The sequence below is a fragment of the Fukomys damarensis genome, unplaced genomic scaffold, assembly GCF_012274545.1.
Source record: "Fukomys damarensis isolate Sample0158 unplaced genomic scaffold, DMR_v1.0_HiC HiC_scaffold_35, whole genome shotgun sequence".
Lineage (NCBI taxonomy): Eukaryota > Metazoa > Chordata > Mammalia > Rodentia > Bathyergidae > Fukomys > Fukomys damarensis.
The window spans coordinates 4,075,404-4,092,377 of NW_022900947.1; the positions used below are offsets into that span (position 1 = coordinate 4,075,404).

General features: G+C 49.0%; 1 protein-coding gene across 2 annotated transcripts in view; it reads left to right on the forward strand.

Annotated features, from left to right (window-relative positions):
* Evc2 (EvC ciliary complex subunit 2) overlaps positions 1–16,974 on the forward strand; it is an 88,661-nt gene that overhangs the window by 55,629 nt on the left and 16,058 nt on the right. For both annotated transcript variants that reach the window (XM_010641809.3, XM_033758773.1), the window contains 2 exons: positions 1,389–1,593; positions 2,551–2,667. In XM_010641809.3, the coding sequence (XP_010640111.1) occupies positions 1,389–1,593; positions 2,551–2,667 (322 nt within the window). The remainder of the gene's footprint in view (positions 1–1,388; positions 1,594–2,550; positions 2,668–16,974) is intronic.

Genomic DNA, 16,974 nt, shown 5'->3' on the forward strand with positions numbered 1-16,974 from the left:
CTTTTTCCAAAACTTTCTGGCTGAGCCACAGCCCAGTGTCCCCCCTGCTTCTCCTGGCCTTGCTGAGCCTTACCCTAGCTTCTCGTGGCAGTTGTCCTACAAATATCTCTGAAGTTCAACCACCCAGAGCATCCTTTTCGCATCCTTGTGGATGGAATGACCAAGCACATCCACGTTTGTCTCCAGAGAATATTTGTTAAGTGAATGCATGGATACACACTTCTCCAAAGACAGTGGCATGGAACAGGCTTCCCCCTGCACTGCGTGCTCTGTAGCTAAGGAGGAAACCCTGGCCAGAACTGGGGCCTGGGCAGGAAACGAGAGCAGGTAGGCATTCTGCCCCTTGGAGTGGGCGGTGGGCCGTGCCAGGAAGGAAGACGAACTTACGAACTAAGGCAGCTTATGAACGGTGAAATTCCAGCTTCCCCACCCCGGCCCAGCCAGTGCAGGTTTCCCCCTAATGGAGCTGTGTAAGTGTGGGTGGGCAGGGGTTCACGGTGACATAGGTGAGGGCCTCTGATTCTGAGTGCTGCCGTAACCGAGCACCACAAATTAGGTCGTGTGAGCCACAGACATGTATTCGCTTGTGGTGCTGGTGGCCAGAAATCCGAGGTGCAGGGCTGTGTGGCCTGGAACGCTCCAGGGGAGGAGAGCCTGCCCCCTGCCTTCCTCTTGCCTCCGGGGCTGTAGGCAGTGGTTGGCATTTCTTGGCTGGTTGACTCATCGCTCTGTTTTGGCCTCGGTGGGTGCATGGCCTTCACACTGGGCCTTTGTCTCTTCTGAGCTCGGAAGGACACCTGTCATACAAGGCGAGGGTCCTGCTCTACCCTGGCATGACCTTCTCTTCCCTGCTTAATTCCAGCCGGAAAGACACTGCTTCCAAATGAGACCACATCAACACAAAGCAGGGGGAGGACTCGGGGATCCAGTCCAACCCATAGCAGCACATGGTCCTGCAGGCTTCCTGTGTGGAGCAGGCTTTTGCTTGAGGGCCAGTTGCCAGTCACCCTTAAGACCTGAAGCCAAAGGCCCCTTTGCGGACTCTGAGCCAAGGCGAGGGCTGCTCCCTGGGCTGGGTGCACACTGCGTCCTTGTCGCTACAGTAAGAATAGGTCACCTCAAGGTCGTGAACCTGGGAACGCCTGCTGCCTCTCAGAGCCCCGTGGCATCGTCTCATTCACCTCTGCATCTCAGCTCTCATGAGATACGCATCCGGCACGGTGCGCAGCAGCCCCTCAACCTGCTCATGGGATGAGCCACAGACAGGGAGCTGCTGCTTTAGTGTCTGGACAGGGCTTTAGCTTATGAACGCTGAAGTTCCAGCTTCTTCACCACGGCCCAGCCAGCGCAGGCTTCCCCCTGACGGAAGCCGTTCCCTCCTTTCCCAGGAAGCTCTGCAGTGCCACCTTCTCACTGTCCGAGGAGGAGCTGCTGGCCCTGACGCAGGAGGTCCATGGCTGCTTCACCCAGATGGACCGGAGCCTGGCCCTCCCCAAGGTGCGGGCCCGCGTCCTGCTGCAGCAGTTCCAGTCTGCCTGGCGGGAGGCCGAGCTCTTGAAGCTGAACCAGGCGCTGGCTGCCCCGGAGCTGCAGGTAGGAGGGATGCCTTGTGTTGTCCCCAGCTCCCGACCCTGCCGTGGGATCCTGCGTCCCCACCCTCCCTGAGCACGCTCATCTCCTCATCCCCTTCCCCTCCTCTGCAGCCACCTTGTCCTGGCTGTAGAGTGTGGCTTACACTTCCGGGGTGGTGTCTGGTGCCCTCACCCAGGCTGTGCTGTGTCCACCCACAGCTCTGAACCTCCGCTGCATGCCGGTCACCGCCTTGTTTTGTGCCCTTCTGCAAGAGCCACCTGGCCTGAAACATCAGTTTCCCTTGTGCGCTTACCCTCAGCCACAGCTGGTGACTGATTTGGGGTTCAGAGGCCTCCTAAATGGCACAGAAGATGGGTGCTCCTTTGGCCCAGGAGAGCAGGAAAGGGCATCTCTCGCACTGGGTCTCAAAGAACGACAGCTGGCTTCAGTGAGCCCCTGCTAGTGGCCATGATGCACGCGACTTTGTGGTGCATTTGTCCTCCAGAGCCCCACAGACCGGTCTAGACTGACTTTGACCCAAGACCCAGCCCTGCTTGGGCCCGTGGTTTCCTGGCCTGGTCCCTGTTCCTCAGAGAACATAGTCTTCTCTTAGGAAGCCACGTGCAGCTCTGGGCTCAGGCTCTGCTTGCGGCGAACTGGACCTGGGATTGTAGCGCCTTTGAGCTTGCTGCTTCCCTGGCCAGCGTGATCTGTAGCCTTCAGAAGGCTCCACTCAGTGTCCTGGCTGCAGGGAAGCCCTGCTCGAGCGTCCCTCTAAAGTAATCCTCCCCCCGGCCACCTCTCTGTCCCAGGGTCCGAAGCATCTTGCATCTCGTCCCAGGAGGATCCACACCCTTCCGGGCCTGAGGCAGAGTTTTGTAGTTCTCTGAGCCTTGGCCCCGGTGACCCCCGGGGCTGTGTGAACTTGTGGGGGCCGCTTTCTTACCAGTGTTTGCTCTGGCTCCTCTCTTCCCATAGTCTAAGGCCAGAAAGCCAAGGTCCAAGAGTAAAAGCAAGGTGGACCTTCTGATAAAGTGCACCGAAGACAAGATCCGCCTCTTCGAGGAACAGCCTCCTGCAGACCTGGCAGAAAAGGTGGGTGCCTCTGTGTCATTACAGGCTTCTCTGCACCCAGCAGGTCCGACAGTGACTGTTCTCAGGTGCACAGAGCTTCCAAAGCACTGCACCCCAAAACCTATGATTCCCTCCTCCCCACATCTCCTCTACCTCGCTGTCTGGTGATGTTAGGTGAGTGGGTGACTCACATGTGCTTGTGAGTGCTGTTTTGGCTCCTACCTTCTGCCCTTGGCCTAATGGCTTTTAAAAAAATTTAAACTTTATATTTTTAATGTAAATATATTTTTCAGAACACAAAGGCATGGTAAACTGTTCTAGAATTGGCTCTGGGCAAAGGCAGTGTCCCTTTTCAAGTGTGTTGTGTTTGGTGTCTTAAAGTAGGGGTCCTGAGAACCCCAGGCCAGAATCCATGGCCTTTATGAACTGAGCCACACAGACTAGATTCTCATAGGAGCTTGAACCCCACTGGGAACTGCACATGCTCGGGGTCTAGGTTGTGGGCTCTTTTGAATAAATCCCAAACCACCACTCAGTGAAAAAAATTATCTTCCATGAAACCTGTCCCTGGTACCAGAAACTTTGGGAACCACTGTCTTAAGGGACCCAAGTAGCACACCTGTTCCTACCTAGGCTTTGAATAAGAGTGAGGACCCACAAAGACGGCACATGCTGCTTCTCTGCACCAGCCCCGAGAGCTGGTTCTTGTCACCCTCTAAGGTTCAGGTGGGTCCAGAAAGTGGAAGTGACTGTCAGGTCCTTACGGGGTCAAGCTGCAGCCTGAATGAAACAGGCTCTGTCGCCTGATCCCAGCATCATCAGGAGCCCTTGGGGTGCACAGCCTGCTTCTGTGGGTGAGGAACAGAAGTGGAGCTGCCACAGGACGCCAGAGAAGAGCTGTGCTCCCCAGATGCCCTGTTTGTCACCCAGAGGGGAGGAAGGGATAGACCAAGAAGTAAGAGCAGGTTGGATTGGCGGAAGAGCCTTTCCTCTGTCACCTGATCGTTTGGGACCCTCTGCCATGCAGAGTTTGGGGGGACACAGTGTTGGCCTAGAGGAGCCTGGGCCCCAGGGGGACGTTCTCATGTGCAAGGCCAAGGAGGAGGAGGGTGCGCTGGCCCACACAGCTGAAGGAAGAGTCAGGAAGGAGGGCCCGGCTGTGGAGAAAGCAGGTGCCTCACAGCTCCAGGTGGACCTCAGAGTCCACCTTGACCACCCCAGCCCTGTCTAGCACCTGTCTCTACTCTTCTCTGGTTATCCTCCCTCCCTCCCTCCCTCCCTTTCCCCCTTCTGTCCTACTGAGGCTTGAAACCATGGTCTTTATACTGAGCTACATTCCCAGCCCTTTTTACTTTTTTGAGATGTGGTCTTTCCAAGTTGTTAAGTTGCCTTGGCTGGGCTCCAACTTGTGATCCTTCTGCCTCAGCCTCCCAGAGTGATTTTCTCTACTCTGTGTCTTCCTCGCATCCCCACCAGTGTTCAGCACTATTTTTAGCCTTGTTATATGTAGCGGGCTGCTAAATTCCCTCTCGCTTCCAATTGATTCTCTATGACGCAGGAACATCCTCTTCCTGTAGTGCCTGTCATGTCCTGGGCCACTGTAGCAGGAGGGCACTGGAGTGGCCAGGGTGTGTTGTCCGTGCTGTGGCTCAAAGCCTAGGTCCTTTCAGAGCCTTACCCTAACCTGCTCATCACACCCTCACAGACAGGCACGTTCAACCTAGGAAGCTCCCATGAGGCAGTGGGAGCAAATGCAGAGGGGAGAGGATGGGAGAGCAAGGAGAGCAGGCTGGGTGGACAGAAGAAGAGAGATGGATGACCAGCCTCCCGGGGGCCTCTCCACGGGGTGTGCAAGGGCTTGGGGCTCCCTGGCCACCTGGTAGTGCCCCTTGTCCAAGGCCCCACTGGTTTACGGGTGAGGCGAGCCTTGGTCTACACCACGGCCCCAGCACAAGCCCACCCTCCTCATGGCCCTGTGCTGAGGACACCGCTGTCCACTCTGGTACCGGAAGTGGCCAGCCTCTGCTCCTCAGGGCTTTTCCAAGGTGGTTAGACTTCATTTTGTCCCATACGGTGGTCTAAGAACTCTTCTCTCTTCGTCTTCCAATGTGACTGCATTTAATAGGAGCAGTCCCTGCTTATTTGCTTTCGTGTAGCCGTGGCTTTCCAGATGCCCCACCAAACTGTACGTCGAGCTGTCCCTCCGTGTCTGTGAGGACGTGGTCCCAGTCCCCGTGGTTACTATGGTCCAAGAGCCTCGAGTCCCTTATGTGCCACTGCATGGTGTCTGCGTGTCACTTACAGGCATCTTCCTCAATACTTTAAATCCTCCTCAAACTCCTTACGGCCAACGCGGTACAAATACAATGTAAACTGTCATTCTCTGTCGCTCAGGAGATGGTGACAAGAACAAAGCCTGTGCCTGCTCAGTACGGACACGGGATGTTTGTGAACATTTAGGTCCTTAGCCGGCTGAATCTGCATGTGGAAGGTGCAGAGCAGGAGCCACTGTATATCATATTTATGAGGGCGTTCGCTGAGCCTCTGGTCTGCTCCTTTAATCATCACACAGCTGGGGAGAGGCGTCCGGCAGCTCTCAGTTCACCCCGAGAGGTGAAGCTCTAGGGTCACACCGCTGCCCACCTTCTCACCACCGTGCTGGCCCACCTTCTTCCTGATGTGCTTAAACCCTCCCAACTTCCCCACAAAGTGAGAACAGCCCCCTTCCCCACTTTACAGACAGGGAAACGGTCTCGGGGGTGAGGGAGCGCACTCAGGCCCTGGCAGCCGGACATGGCAGATCCAGCACCCAGCCCTAGCTCTGTCTGTTCTTCCTCCCCACTGGGTGGAGCACTTCCCACAGTGGCACAGTGTGGAATGAGCATGCCTCAGCTTTTCTTCGTCCACAAGGCCCCGACAGTGACAATGACAGTGGTGACCCATGGTCACAGACCTGGTGAGCGGGGCAGCAGCAGGCAGAGAGTTTTAACCACAGAGTGGCAGCGTGCTGTTCTCTTCCGGTAACAGAGCCACTCCCTGTGCTGCCTGATGCAAGCTCCGCAGAGAAAGTGGCTCGAGGCATCGAGCTGTGACCTTTGAGTGTCGGGCCGTCCTTACAGTCGGCCACTTACTCTGGCAGGTGCCCACAGTGTAGGCGCTCTTCGGCCTACCCCTTTGATGCTGCTCCCGACATGGATTGGTGGCAGCTCTTACACTCTGGTGGCTTGGCCCAGGTTTCATTTGCAAGCTAATTGCAGAGGCAGGTGACGGCACTCACTCTGTGAGGACTGGCAGCTCACTGTGGTACCCAGGGGCCTCTGGAGAAAGGGACAATCAAAAATATGTTCAACATTCACCTTAAATAAATTTATGGCTGTGAATCCCCCTCACTTCGAACACTTGTCCCGTGGTTCTTGCCACTTTCTGAAGCAGCTCTGGAGTCCTCTTTAATGAGTGTCTTTAGGACATGAGCAGCATGGTGAATGCTGCTGCCCAGGGCCATTCAAGGGAGAGCCAGGCCTGTAAAAACACAACGCTGTGTCCTCATCCACCCGATCTGGCACCGTGTGACTCCTGGCTGTTCCCCAAAGTCAAGATGACCACGAAAGGGAAATGTTTTGAATCGATTCAGGACCTCAAGACAGCCTCAACACCAGAACTAAAGACACTCACAAGAGAGGACTCCAGAGAGCAGATCCCCTGTCACCTGCTGGAGGAGGAAGGGACAGTGATCTGCTGGGCAGAGGTTGGGTGGGGGAGTTCTGGGTACTGCTGCTTAACGAGATGTTCACCCTTTCTTATCCTCATGTCTAGATGTATCTGAGGCCTACGTTTTCTGAGACTTGAGGGACCCTGATATTTAATTGTCTCCTATTGCTTTATTGTTTTCTTTTCATAGACAAACTCAAACTCAGGCTAGCCAGGGTTGCCTCTGTGGAAAAGATAACAGACCAACCTCAAACGAAATATAAAACCAACCGTGCTGAGTGCTGAGTGGTGTGGGATATTCGCACTTTGGTCTTGTAGATGGTGGGAGTAGGCAGGAGTGTCTTTTGAGGCACACAAATAAATGTTTCTATCTTGAATATCGATGCACTAATGATGCTTCTTGGCCAGGGAGGCATTTCATTCAACAGATACTAATTTGACAAACCTCTGCCGGGTTCACTTTCCTCCTGATGCGTCACGGTGGAGGCAGTCTTCTATACTTTGCGGCCTTCTCCTTTGCTGGGCATCTTAATCCATCCAGCAGAACAGGACCAGACCTACAGTGGGAGCCCTCGGAGCACAGTTTAGAGTTCCCTCTGCCTTCCTCTCTCCGCGTTAGGGTAGAAGAGTCAGAGAGTCTCTGTTGGCCTCTTCCCAGAAAGAACAGCCCTGAGGGGCCATCCTACTGGCTTCCATCACTTGTGCACATTTCTTCAAGGAGGTGTGATGTGGTTGGTGGGATTAAAGAAGGAATAAACACGGAGAGGTGGTAGGAAGTAGGGAGGCAGCCTTACTTTGGAAATGGGGAGGGGATCAAGGAATAGGGAGGATAAAGGGAGTCAAAACCATCAAGGATATAGGTATATGTTTTCCTCCGAAATGAATGTGTTAATTTGTTATTCTGCATTATGTATCACAAACATACCAACAAAAGAACAGGGCAGACCCTACTCTGCTCCCTCCTGTCACTGGGAGTCCCCATTCTCCTCTATTTGGTGGTGAACTTGGCAGAGACCTGCAGTTTAGAGGAGGGTGAGCTGGTTTGGACACTCAGCCTTATCCTCCAGTCTCATTGTCAACAGTGTTCAAGCTGACATTTGGTGTCTGTCTGGCTTAGCTTTGTGTCTAGCTGTGTTTGGACAAGAAAGAGGACCACGGTTAATCGAGCTCCTTAGAATTCCTAGAAGCCTGCAGGTTGGCAAAGGTTGGTTCTCTTGTACGCTGCATAGAAAGAACTCTTCCTTGGAATGCCGCGAGTTGTCAGGGAAAACTAGTAAGGATGCTGTTTGAACTTCCCATTTAAAATAAGAGCATTTGACAGTGTGTTGTTCTGCAAATGAATTTTCATTATTCTAGATGCTTCAGTATTGAATGAAACCTGTCTTTAATACCTCACAGAAATGTAAGTCTGTCCTTTCCCAGGAGTTCTTTTAGACAAGGATTTAAACCTTCTCCAGGTACATGATCTCATAGTGTTGGAATTAACAAATTAAGTTTTCAGAAGAAGAAGAAGGGGAAGGGGGAGGGGAGGGGAAGGAGGAGGAGGAAAAGAGAACTTGGTGGAACTTATTTCACTGTCTACATTGGTCTTACAATTTATGCAAAGGCTTTATGTTTCCCCGACATTTTAGGTGTGCATCTGCACACAGAACTTGGGCTGCCCCTCAGGGCCGGTCACTCTGCCCCCCATCTCCTCAGAGGACAGGTTTTACAGACACTCGGCCCAGCGCCCACCCCAAGGGAAGACTGCAGCCAGGTAGAGGTAGCACAGGGAGCTCCCAGCTCATGGAAGCGTGTGAAGATAAAGGACTCCTGTCCTCTACCCCACCCGTGTTTCTCCTGCTCGGGGACTTCTGCCGGCTCTCGCTGTCCATTGTCTCAGGATGAAATTTGCCTCCCATACCCAGTCAGGACTGTTGCAGTTTTGCCTGTGCTCAGCCTCTAAGGCTCTGTCTTCTCCTCTCAGCTGTGGTCTGACTCATTCTCTCTGAGATCCCTGTGGGCCTCCGGCCCCAGGGCCTCTGATCCTGCTGCCCTCCTTCCGGATGCTCAGACCCTTCAGTGTCCACTTGAGATGTGCACATCTTCATGTTCCCCGTTCCTGTGTTTCTTTCATCTGTTGTGCTACCCGAGCTCTGTCTGTGGACCCCTTATGGTGCCCACCCTGTCTTGCCTTCACTCATAATATGGGCATCCCCTCACCAGCAGTGACGACTGCAGCCAACATTTATTAAACATCCCGGCATGCCAGGCACTATTCTAAGCATTCAATTATTTAATAGCATTCAATTATTTAATAATCAGTTTAACCCATAAGGGATTTCTGCATCCATACGAGACATAATGAGTGACTGAAATTACCCCTTGGCTAAAATAAGAAATAATATAATGTGTGAAGCCATTTTGGGTTTTTGTTTGTTTATTTGTGGCTGTGGGGAGTGAAGCCAGGGCCTTTTCACTGAGCTCTGTTCCCAGCTGCCTCCCCCCTATTTTTATTTTGAGTCAGGGTCTCACTAAGTTGCTAAGTTGCCCAGGTGGGGCTGGAACTTGGGAGCTTCCTGCCTTGGCCTGACAGAATGCTGGGATTGCAGGTGTGCACCACCATGCTGGGAAGCCGTGGTTTCAGGAAAGTAGAGAGTAGTCAAAAGTGATCCCTGGGAAATGAGAATTGAGCGAGTCTACAAGTGTCCCAGCTTCCTGCCCTGAAAGTTTCCAGGCTGACCAAAGTGAGAAGGAACCCAGGGAGGGCCTTGGTGCTCTGTGTTTAGAGGAGGCAAACCTAAGAGGCTGGAGAAACCAAGTCAATTAGATTTACAGGACAAAGGACCAGAAAGGAAGGAGCTACACAGAGAGAGGACTCAGGCCATATCGACTGGGTGCCTGCTAGTGTTTAATTGAGACCTGCTCAGCGCTTGCATATGAAGAAGTCACCTATAGCCAGGGGAAGGAACAGCAAGAGGTGTAAGAGAGAAGTACTCAGTATTTATGTGGGGCTGGGAATCCTGGCAGCTCCCTCCAGCCAGGCTGCAAACCCTCCCAGTTGAAGGGGGAGCAGATATTGGAGTTGAATGGTCCTACTTCCCCAGTGGGAATAATGAGCCCTATGCTAAACTCGGCTCTGGTTCTCAGCAAAAGATCTTAAGAACATGACTGGAAAAGATCAAGTCACATAATTGCATCCCCACAGGTCAAGAATAATTATGGAAATGTAGAAATATCCAGGACCCAAGAAAGTCAAATTAATAACGTCCACAGTCCAGTTAAAAACCACGAGGCATCAATCGTTGAAATCTCTAGGCCACCAGGTATGAGCATAAAGCTGCAAAATACAACCAACCCACAACAAACTCAGTTGTTTCAATTAGCAGAGAATGGCATTAAAACAGGCATTGTAACCGTGTTTTTATAACTTCATTCTGTGTGTATAGAAAAATTTAGTAGAGACCTGAAAGAAATAAAATTCAAATCAAGTGTCTACGGAAGAAAATTCCATCCGATATGTATGTGTGTATTTACACATGTATGCATATATATACATACACACATACTAGAATTAATAGCAGATTAATATTACAGAAAAATATTTTTATCTTAAATACAAAGCAATAGAAAGTGTCTTCAAAAATTGAGCAGAGTACCAGTGAAATGTAGGACAACCTCAAATGGCCTAATGTATAAGTAATTGTATTGTGGAAGGAGAACGGAGAGAAAGGACAGAAAAATATTATACAAATAATGGTGAAATTTTCAAAATGTGATGATAGCTATACATTCACAGATTCAAGAAGCTCAGAGTCAGAAACATAAAAAACTTGAAAAGAGAAAATGGTGGAGTAGAAGCTGTCACCAAACCATTGCTTATCTGGGATCTGGAATTGGTATACCTGGGAAACAACTCCTTAGGGAAGAGAAAAAGATAAGCTCCAGGAGTCAAGAAGGAGCCAGCAGGAAAGATGGAGATCACAAGGAAAACGGAGGAGCTCAAGACAACACAGAGAAGAGAATGAAGTGATCTGAGTCACTAACCCTGGCTCCCAAGGGCAGGGCACCTCTGTCTAGAAACACAAGCCTGGAGAGGGGCGAATCACAGGACTGGCAGCAGCGTAGCCCCTTCCCCCAAGCCATAGTTAATGTGAGCTGCAAATACACGGGTTTTACTCTGAAAGTGACCCCTTCCACGTGGCACTCCAGGGCTAGAGAATGAATCCGCCTCAGCAACCACCATACTTAGGAGTAGTATGATCAGAAGCCATTTGGAGGAGGGGTGATTTTACCATTCTGGGAACAAGACAGCAATAAGAGACAGTCACGCAGAAGGAGAGAGCCTGTCATAGACCTTGAGTTTATCAGGCTCTGGAGACACAGTGACCCTGCCCTCTGTGGTGAGGAGCCAGGCCAGTTGCATGGGTTTTGTAAGGAAGCTGGGCCAGAAAGCACTGGGACTGAATCCATGGGATTGCTTGGCTCCCCTCACTGCCTCCTGCTAACACAGAACTCAGTGGTCTGGTTGCTTTTCTCAAACACCAGTGTGCTCAGGGATACCCCTCTGCATGGACGTTTGCCATGTCCCTGGGTGTACAGACAGAGAGGCCTCTGGAGCAAGCAGGGCACCTCACAGGCCCACAGCTGGAAAAGCTAGCCAGGGATGGAAGTGGCTTGGGGCTCACAGAAGGATGCAAACACTAAAAGTCTCTGGAGTGAATGCAGCCCTGAGACAGACAACACAGGCTGGACCGACTCCACCAAGTGGAAAAGTAAGGCAGGACTCAGCATTCACAAAAAGGCAGGAGTGGAAACAGCAGGGCCCATTTGGGGCCCATTATCCCTTCCTCATGTTTAGTGGATTCAGTACTACAAGCCTTGCAAGAAATACCCACCTACATGCTTCCAGTTAGAGTAAAATTTTAAGAAGAAACAAGATGAGAGAAAAGGACTTTTTCTTTCTTTCTTTCTTTCTTTCTTTCTTTCTTTCTTTCTTTCTTTCTTTCTTTTTCTTTCTTTCTTTCTTTCTTTCTTTCTTTCTTTCTTTCTTTTTCTTTCTTTCTTTCTTTCTTTTTTGCTGTTGTTTTCTTCCTTTTTGCTTTGTTTTCTTTTTTCTTTTTTCCTGTTGCTTTTACCTAATTCTGTTTACTTTGAAAATTAGGTTTCATCTCACTTTTCTCCCCTCATCTTTTTCTTTTTAAAATTTTACTTTTCCATTGTTCATTTTGCCATCCACTTCATTTTTTATTATTACTGTTAATGTTTATTAGCTATTTAGTTTACTCCATGCTATCACTGGTGATTTCTGTTGTTAGCAGTAGTACAGTTGTTGCATTTAGTAGATATTGTTTGCCAATATCTGTTTTGTCTTTGTGTCTATATTATTATTATGCTCTTTTCTGTTGTTAGCAGTGACAAAGCTGTTGCTTTTTACTATGTGCCGATATTTCATTTGCCTTTGTGGCATTGATGTTACTGTGGTTCATTTTCTCCTCTCTAAGGAGTGCTGGGCTCGAGCCCTCAAAAGAAGGCTGGACACTAGTAAGGCCCTCAAATAAAAGTGGAAGGGATATCCATCCCAACAGATGCACAAATCTCAGTGTAGAAACACCAAAGATATGAAAAATTAGGGAATGTGGCTTCTTTAAATTTGTATAATTCGTCGGTGACTGAATGCAAATATATTAAAGTGGATGGAATGCCAGACAAAGAATTTAAAAGACTGACTTACAGAATGGTGGATGACTTCAAAAAAGACACAAATAGCTGAATGAATTAAAGGAGACAGAAGGAACACTTCAACAAAGAGAGATTTTGAAGAAGAACCAAACAGAAATTCTGAAAATGAAAAGCACGGTAGGCCAAATCCAAAATTCAGTGGGAAGCTTCACCAGTGGACGGGACCAAGCAGAAGACAGCTTCAGGGCTGGAAGATGAGGTCGAGGAGCTTTTACACACAGACACAAAGAAAGGAACAAAAATTCCTCAGATTAAGAACAAAACATTCAAGGACTCTGGGGCCACAGTTGAAAGGTCAAGCTTAGGAAATTTTGGTGAAGGAGAGAGAGCTGAAGTTCAGACTAAAGGCACAGAAAATCTGTTTAATTAAATAATAGAACGCTCTCCAAATTTTGGGGAAGTAAGGATGCGTTTATAAAACCCCAAATGAGCATCACCAGCAAAGAACCTCCTCGTGGCGCATTATAGTAAAATGGCAAGAGTAGAGAACAGGGAAAGAATAAAAAGTAGCAAGGGAGAAATGCCAAATTGCTTATAGAGGGGAACCTACCAGAATGGATTTAGATTTCTCTGCAGAAACCCTAATGGCCAGGAGGACATGGAACAGTGTATTTCAAGCCATGACAGAAAATAATTGCCAACCTAGATTAGTATTTCTAGCAAACCTATCATCGGAATTAAAGGAGAAATAAAGACCCTCCAAAATAAGCATAAAGTAAAGGAATTCATGACCATCCAGCCAGTACTGCAGAAGATATGTAACGAAGTCCTATGCACAGAAAAGGAAGACTAGACAAGCTATTGAGAGTTGGGAAAGAATCAAACATTAGAAAAATAACAAAAGAATGTGTGTGTGTGTGTGTGTGTGTTATAATAACCATCCTATCAGATGTGAAGTCATGGTTTTTATTTGCATTTCATTCCTACCCTTTTGCACATATTTTCTTTAAACCCTAGAGCAGTCTCTTGCATTAGATATGGTCACTCATGTGTATTATATTTGAGGAAACAGAATAGAACAATTTAAGAGACATGCAGTTATTAAATACAAGAACCAAATTTGAAATTGGGCACATGAACCTTTATTTTTTTTAATATTAAAAATAGTGGCAGGTGTATACTGTTTCAGCAGTAACCCTTAACTGGATTATTTCACACACATCAGTCTCACATAGTTCTCTTTAAAAGCTTCTCAGAGTGTAAATGTTGTAGTTGTTGCCCTCAGGAGCCTGTGGCTCAGACAGCAGATGTGATTTCTTTGACGTCCCCATTTATTGAGCACCTGCTGTGTCCCTGTCCTGTGGGTACCAAGACAGACACTGCAGACCACAGAGTGTGGGGATTGGATGGGTCATTATGGTTTCTTAGCTTCTGAGGGGAACAAAATATCAGTCCCCGCCACTCGTGGCTGGAAGGAGCCCTCTGGCAGAGAAATGCAAAGCTTTGGCTGTGTGCAGTCAGCATGTGGGAAAAAGCGCATTGCTTATAGCATCTTTCTCAACCCAAAGGGCTTCCTGGGCTTCTCAGGAGCCGCCAGCCACGGGATCAGCTCTGTGGGCAAAGCAAGCCAGTGGGCAGGGAAATGGAAGTCTTTCTAGCCAGTGAGAAAGACCTGACCCCTTTGCTAATCAGATAGGTTGGTGGATTTTCCAGTGCCTGCTGAGAAATTCCTTCTGAGGGAGGAGTTTATCTTTCCACAGTGTCAGAGAACAGTGGAGGATTTCTCTTTGATTCAAATGCTGTGCTCTTTGGCATTGAGCATATTCATTCAGCTGCTAGATGTCAATAACTGAGTGTCTGCTCACTTTTGCTGCAAAACAAGCACTTCCGAAATGCAAGAAGGCAGAGCTTAAAACAACCACTAGTTTGGTTCATGCTTCTGGGTCTGGATTTTGAGCTGGGCTGGGTGGACTGTTAAGCTGTTGGTTTCAGCTGAGCATGCACGCATTTGCCGTCACCCTTGGTCTGCTAGGTGGCTCTGCACCCTCTGTTGGGAGGGGGTGGTCCCTGGTCACCCGGCAGGCAGGCACGTGAGCACCGTGCACACTGCATCCTCGGTCAGCATGAGTGCTGGGATCAGCACGGCAGGGATTCCTGACACTGAAGGGACAGGCCAATGTGACAAACAGGGCCCTGGCTTGTGTGCCCGTGGCAGTGGGATAAGGAAATGAACATGGAGTCAGAGTTAAGCGGACCTTGGCTTGGGTCCTAGTGCGGCTGCTTCCTCAACAGGTGGCATTTGTTGCATTGAAAGCCTGTGGTGGAACATTGCTTGACGCCTGAAAGAAGGGATTTATAGAAGTTTGTTAAATAGGCAAGGTTGACAAATGCAATCAAGGATCATTAGTACAAGAACCTTATTAATGCCCTGTATATGACCATATATAACCCTTGAGTGTTTTTAAAGAAGGGGAGTTATGTCTTAAAAGAGTAAGAAGCTCTGCTTGGTGAATGTCCCACAGAACTTGACCACCTGGAGGGGGTCAGGGGGTCCTGGGCCTCTCTGGAGAGCTGGCTATGGATGAGGTTTCGGAGTCTCTGGGAGAGGGTGATGCCGATGTACTACCTGGGCATTATGAGGAAGAGGGCAAGGGCACCCTGTGGTCCCCCGAGAGACGTGGTGGTGTAAAGAAGGGGTCCTCAATAATATCAGTCTCTGGCTTGGAAGCTTTAAGGGTAGTATCTCCTGGCTGTGGCAAAGTGCTGATGGTTTTTGACAGAGGGCCATAGAAGCCTCAACATAAGGGATTTCCGACATTTCTTTGCCTTTTTTCAAAAGAGATCTAACTGGATAATAGCACTGTAATTCAGACTGCCAATTTCCAGCCGTGACCCTCTATCATCTAGTTTATATTGGGCCCAGCCCTACTGTGATAGAAAATAAGGTATTTCTTTCTCAGGTTATCAGAGCCGCATTGTCATGGGTACAGCCTCATGCTGAGGCTGAAGGAATCAGCGGGATGCGTCCCCTGGTGTCTGGAAGGACTTAAGGAAAGGGCAGAGAAGATCAGGCCTAGGATTCTCCCGAGGGCATCCCCATAGGAGGATGGAGACCCTGGGAACTCTGGGCTGTCCCCCTAAAAGCTCAAGTTTCTTACCAGGACTTCTCTGGGGAAACAGGTGGCACCAGTGCTCTTTAGTTCCTTGCATGTTTGTCTCTCTCTCTCCATAACTCATGACACCAGACAGAGCCTCTGGGGCTGAAGTGGGTGCCTTGACTGTGAGCCTTTGACTGATTTGGTGTCTGTCCCCCATCCTTGGATCCTCAATCAAGAGGAGATGATAAAGAAAGACCGTTGCTGAGAGCCAGCCTAGAGAGGGGAGTTGGGACCTGGGGAGGAGTGATGTTCTCAGTGACCTTCTCAGGTGTTATGTACCCTACCCAACCATAAGAGACCCAAAACATTACAGTGGCACCAGGCCCTTGACCTTGTGGGGGTTGATTTTTCATTTCCGCTCCTTCAGGTATCCTTGAATACCCTCCAGGTGTTTTCTTACGTCTGTAAGACACTCAGAGGGCAGCATGATCTATATAATGAAATGCTTTGACAGTGGTGGGCCGCTTAACAAGTTCAGGCCTGTGGCAAATGCTGGGGCTGTGTAGTAGCCCCGGGAGTACTTGAGAAGTCCTTTGCTGTTTACTCCAGGTGAACACACTCTGATCCTGGGACTCAGCAGCTAAAGAAACCACCGACATGACGGGCTCCTGTAGCCTGCATCAGTTGTTCTGCCAGGAGGGCAGTGCTGGGGGTAGAGGCATGAATGGAGGTGGGTGGGCAGCACTTTAGGTAGCTCCTCCTACCCTGCTGTATGCTCTATGAGCCATCCAGTGTCTTTACCAGCTCTACCAGACTGCCGAAAGGACCGTAACAGGGTAGTTTCTTTATCATATACTGTTTGTTATGAATCTTCCCATATGGGCAGACAGTTTTGTTGGATCCTTGTTTGCTCAACAATATACACCATATTTATGAACCTTGCCTATTTAACAAATACACATATACATGTGGAACTTGACTGGTGTGCAGGGTGTGCCCCAAAAGTATATTCACCCTTAGCATAAGCATGGTCTTCTTTACCTGTGAACACATCAGGATATGGATTTTCTAATGACAAGTTTGTTAGAGTGGGTTTGAATTGATTTTGGACAAACTCACGATTTCAGCAAAGTTCTTTGTGATAGTTATCAAAGGGGACTTATGCATAAGAATTCTTCCTTTACAACCTCCTGCTTTTCTTTACCTTTCCATAGGGCTGACACAATGATACCCATAATGCTCGTGCTTTCCTTGTGTTCCCCTCTTGTCCTTGTGATGGTTTCTCCAAAGACATTGCTAATCAATCACTTTCTACTATCCTTTGTCACCAGAACACCATTCTAGCTTTTGAGTTCCCACACTGTTGTCTGGTCCCACATTGTGTGTGTGTGTGTGTGTGTGTGTGTATGTGTGTGGTGGGGAATGACTGAGTCAATGTAATAGTGCCTTTGGCCATATTTGATCAATAAGGAGGTTTAGAAGGAATAGCTCTTAGGCCCAGTAAAACCAACATTAGCGAAACTCAGGATAGTCAAACATATGTTTGCTTTCCTAATCTTCATCCTCCACAAAACTTTCTCAGTCTACTCAGACCCCCCAGTTTTGACCTTATCCTTTCCTTTTTTCCCATCCTGGTCAGAAAGTATCTTACTGTACAAAATCCTTTCATACTGAAAACATATCTCCATACACATAGCTATCTTTACATCGCCTGTATCCACCTCACTGCTTCCCTTCTGTAACAAGCCTGGTAGATCCTTGAATTCTTGAATGCTTTTGACACATCTTTTCCCCTTTTGGTCTCAGCTAACTCACAGATGTGTACCTTGCAATTAGGATTGGCTCAACAACCTGGAATAGC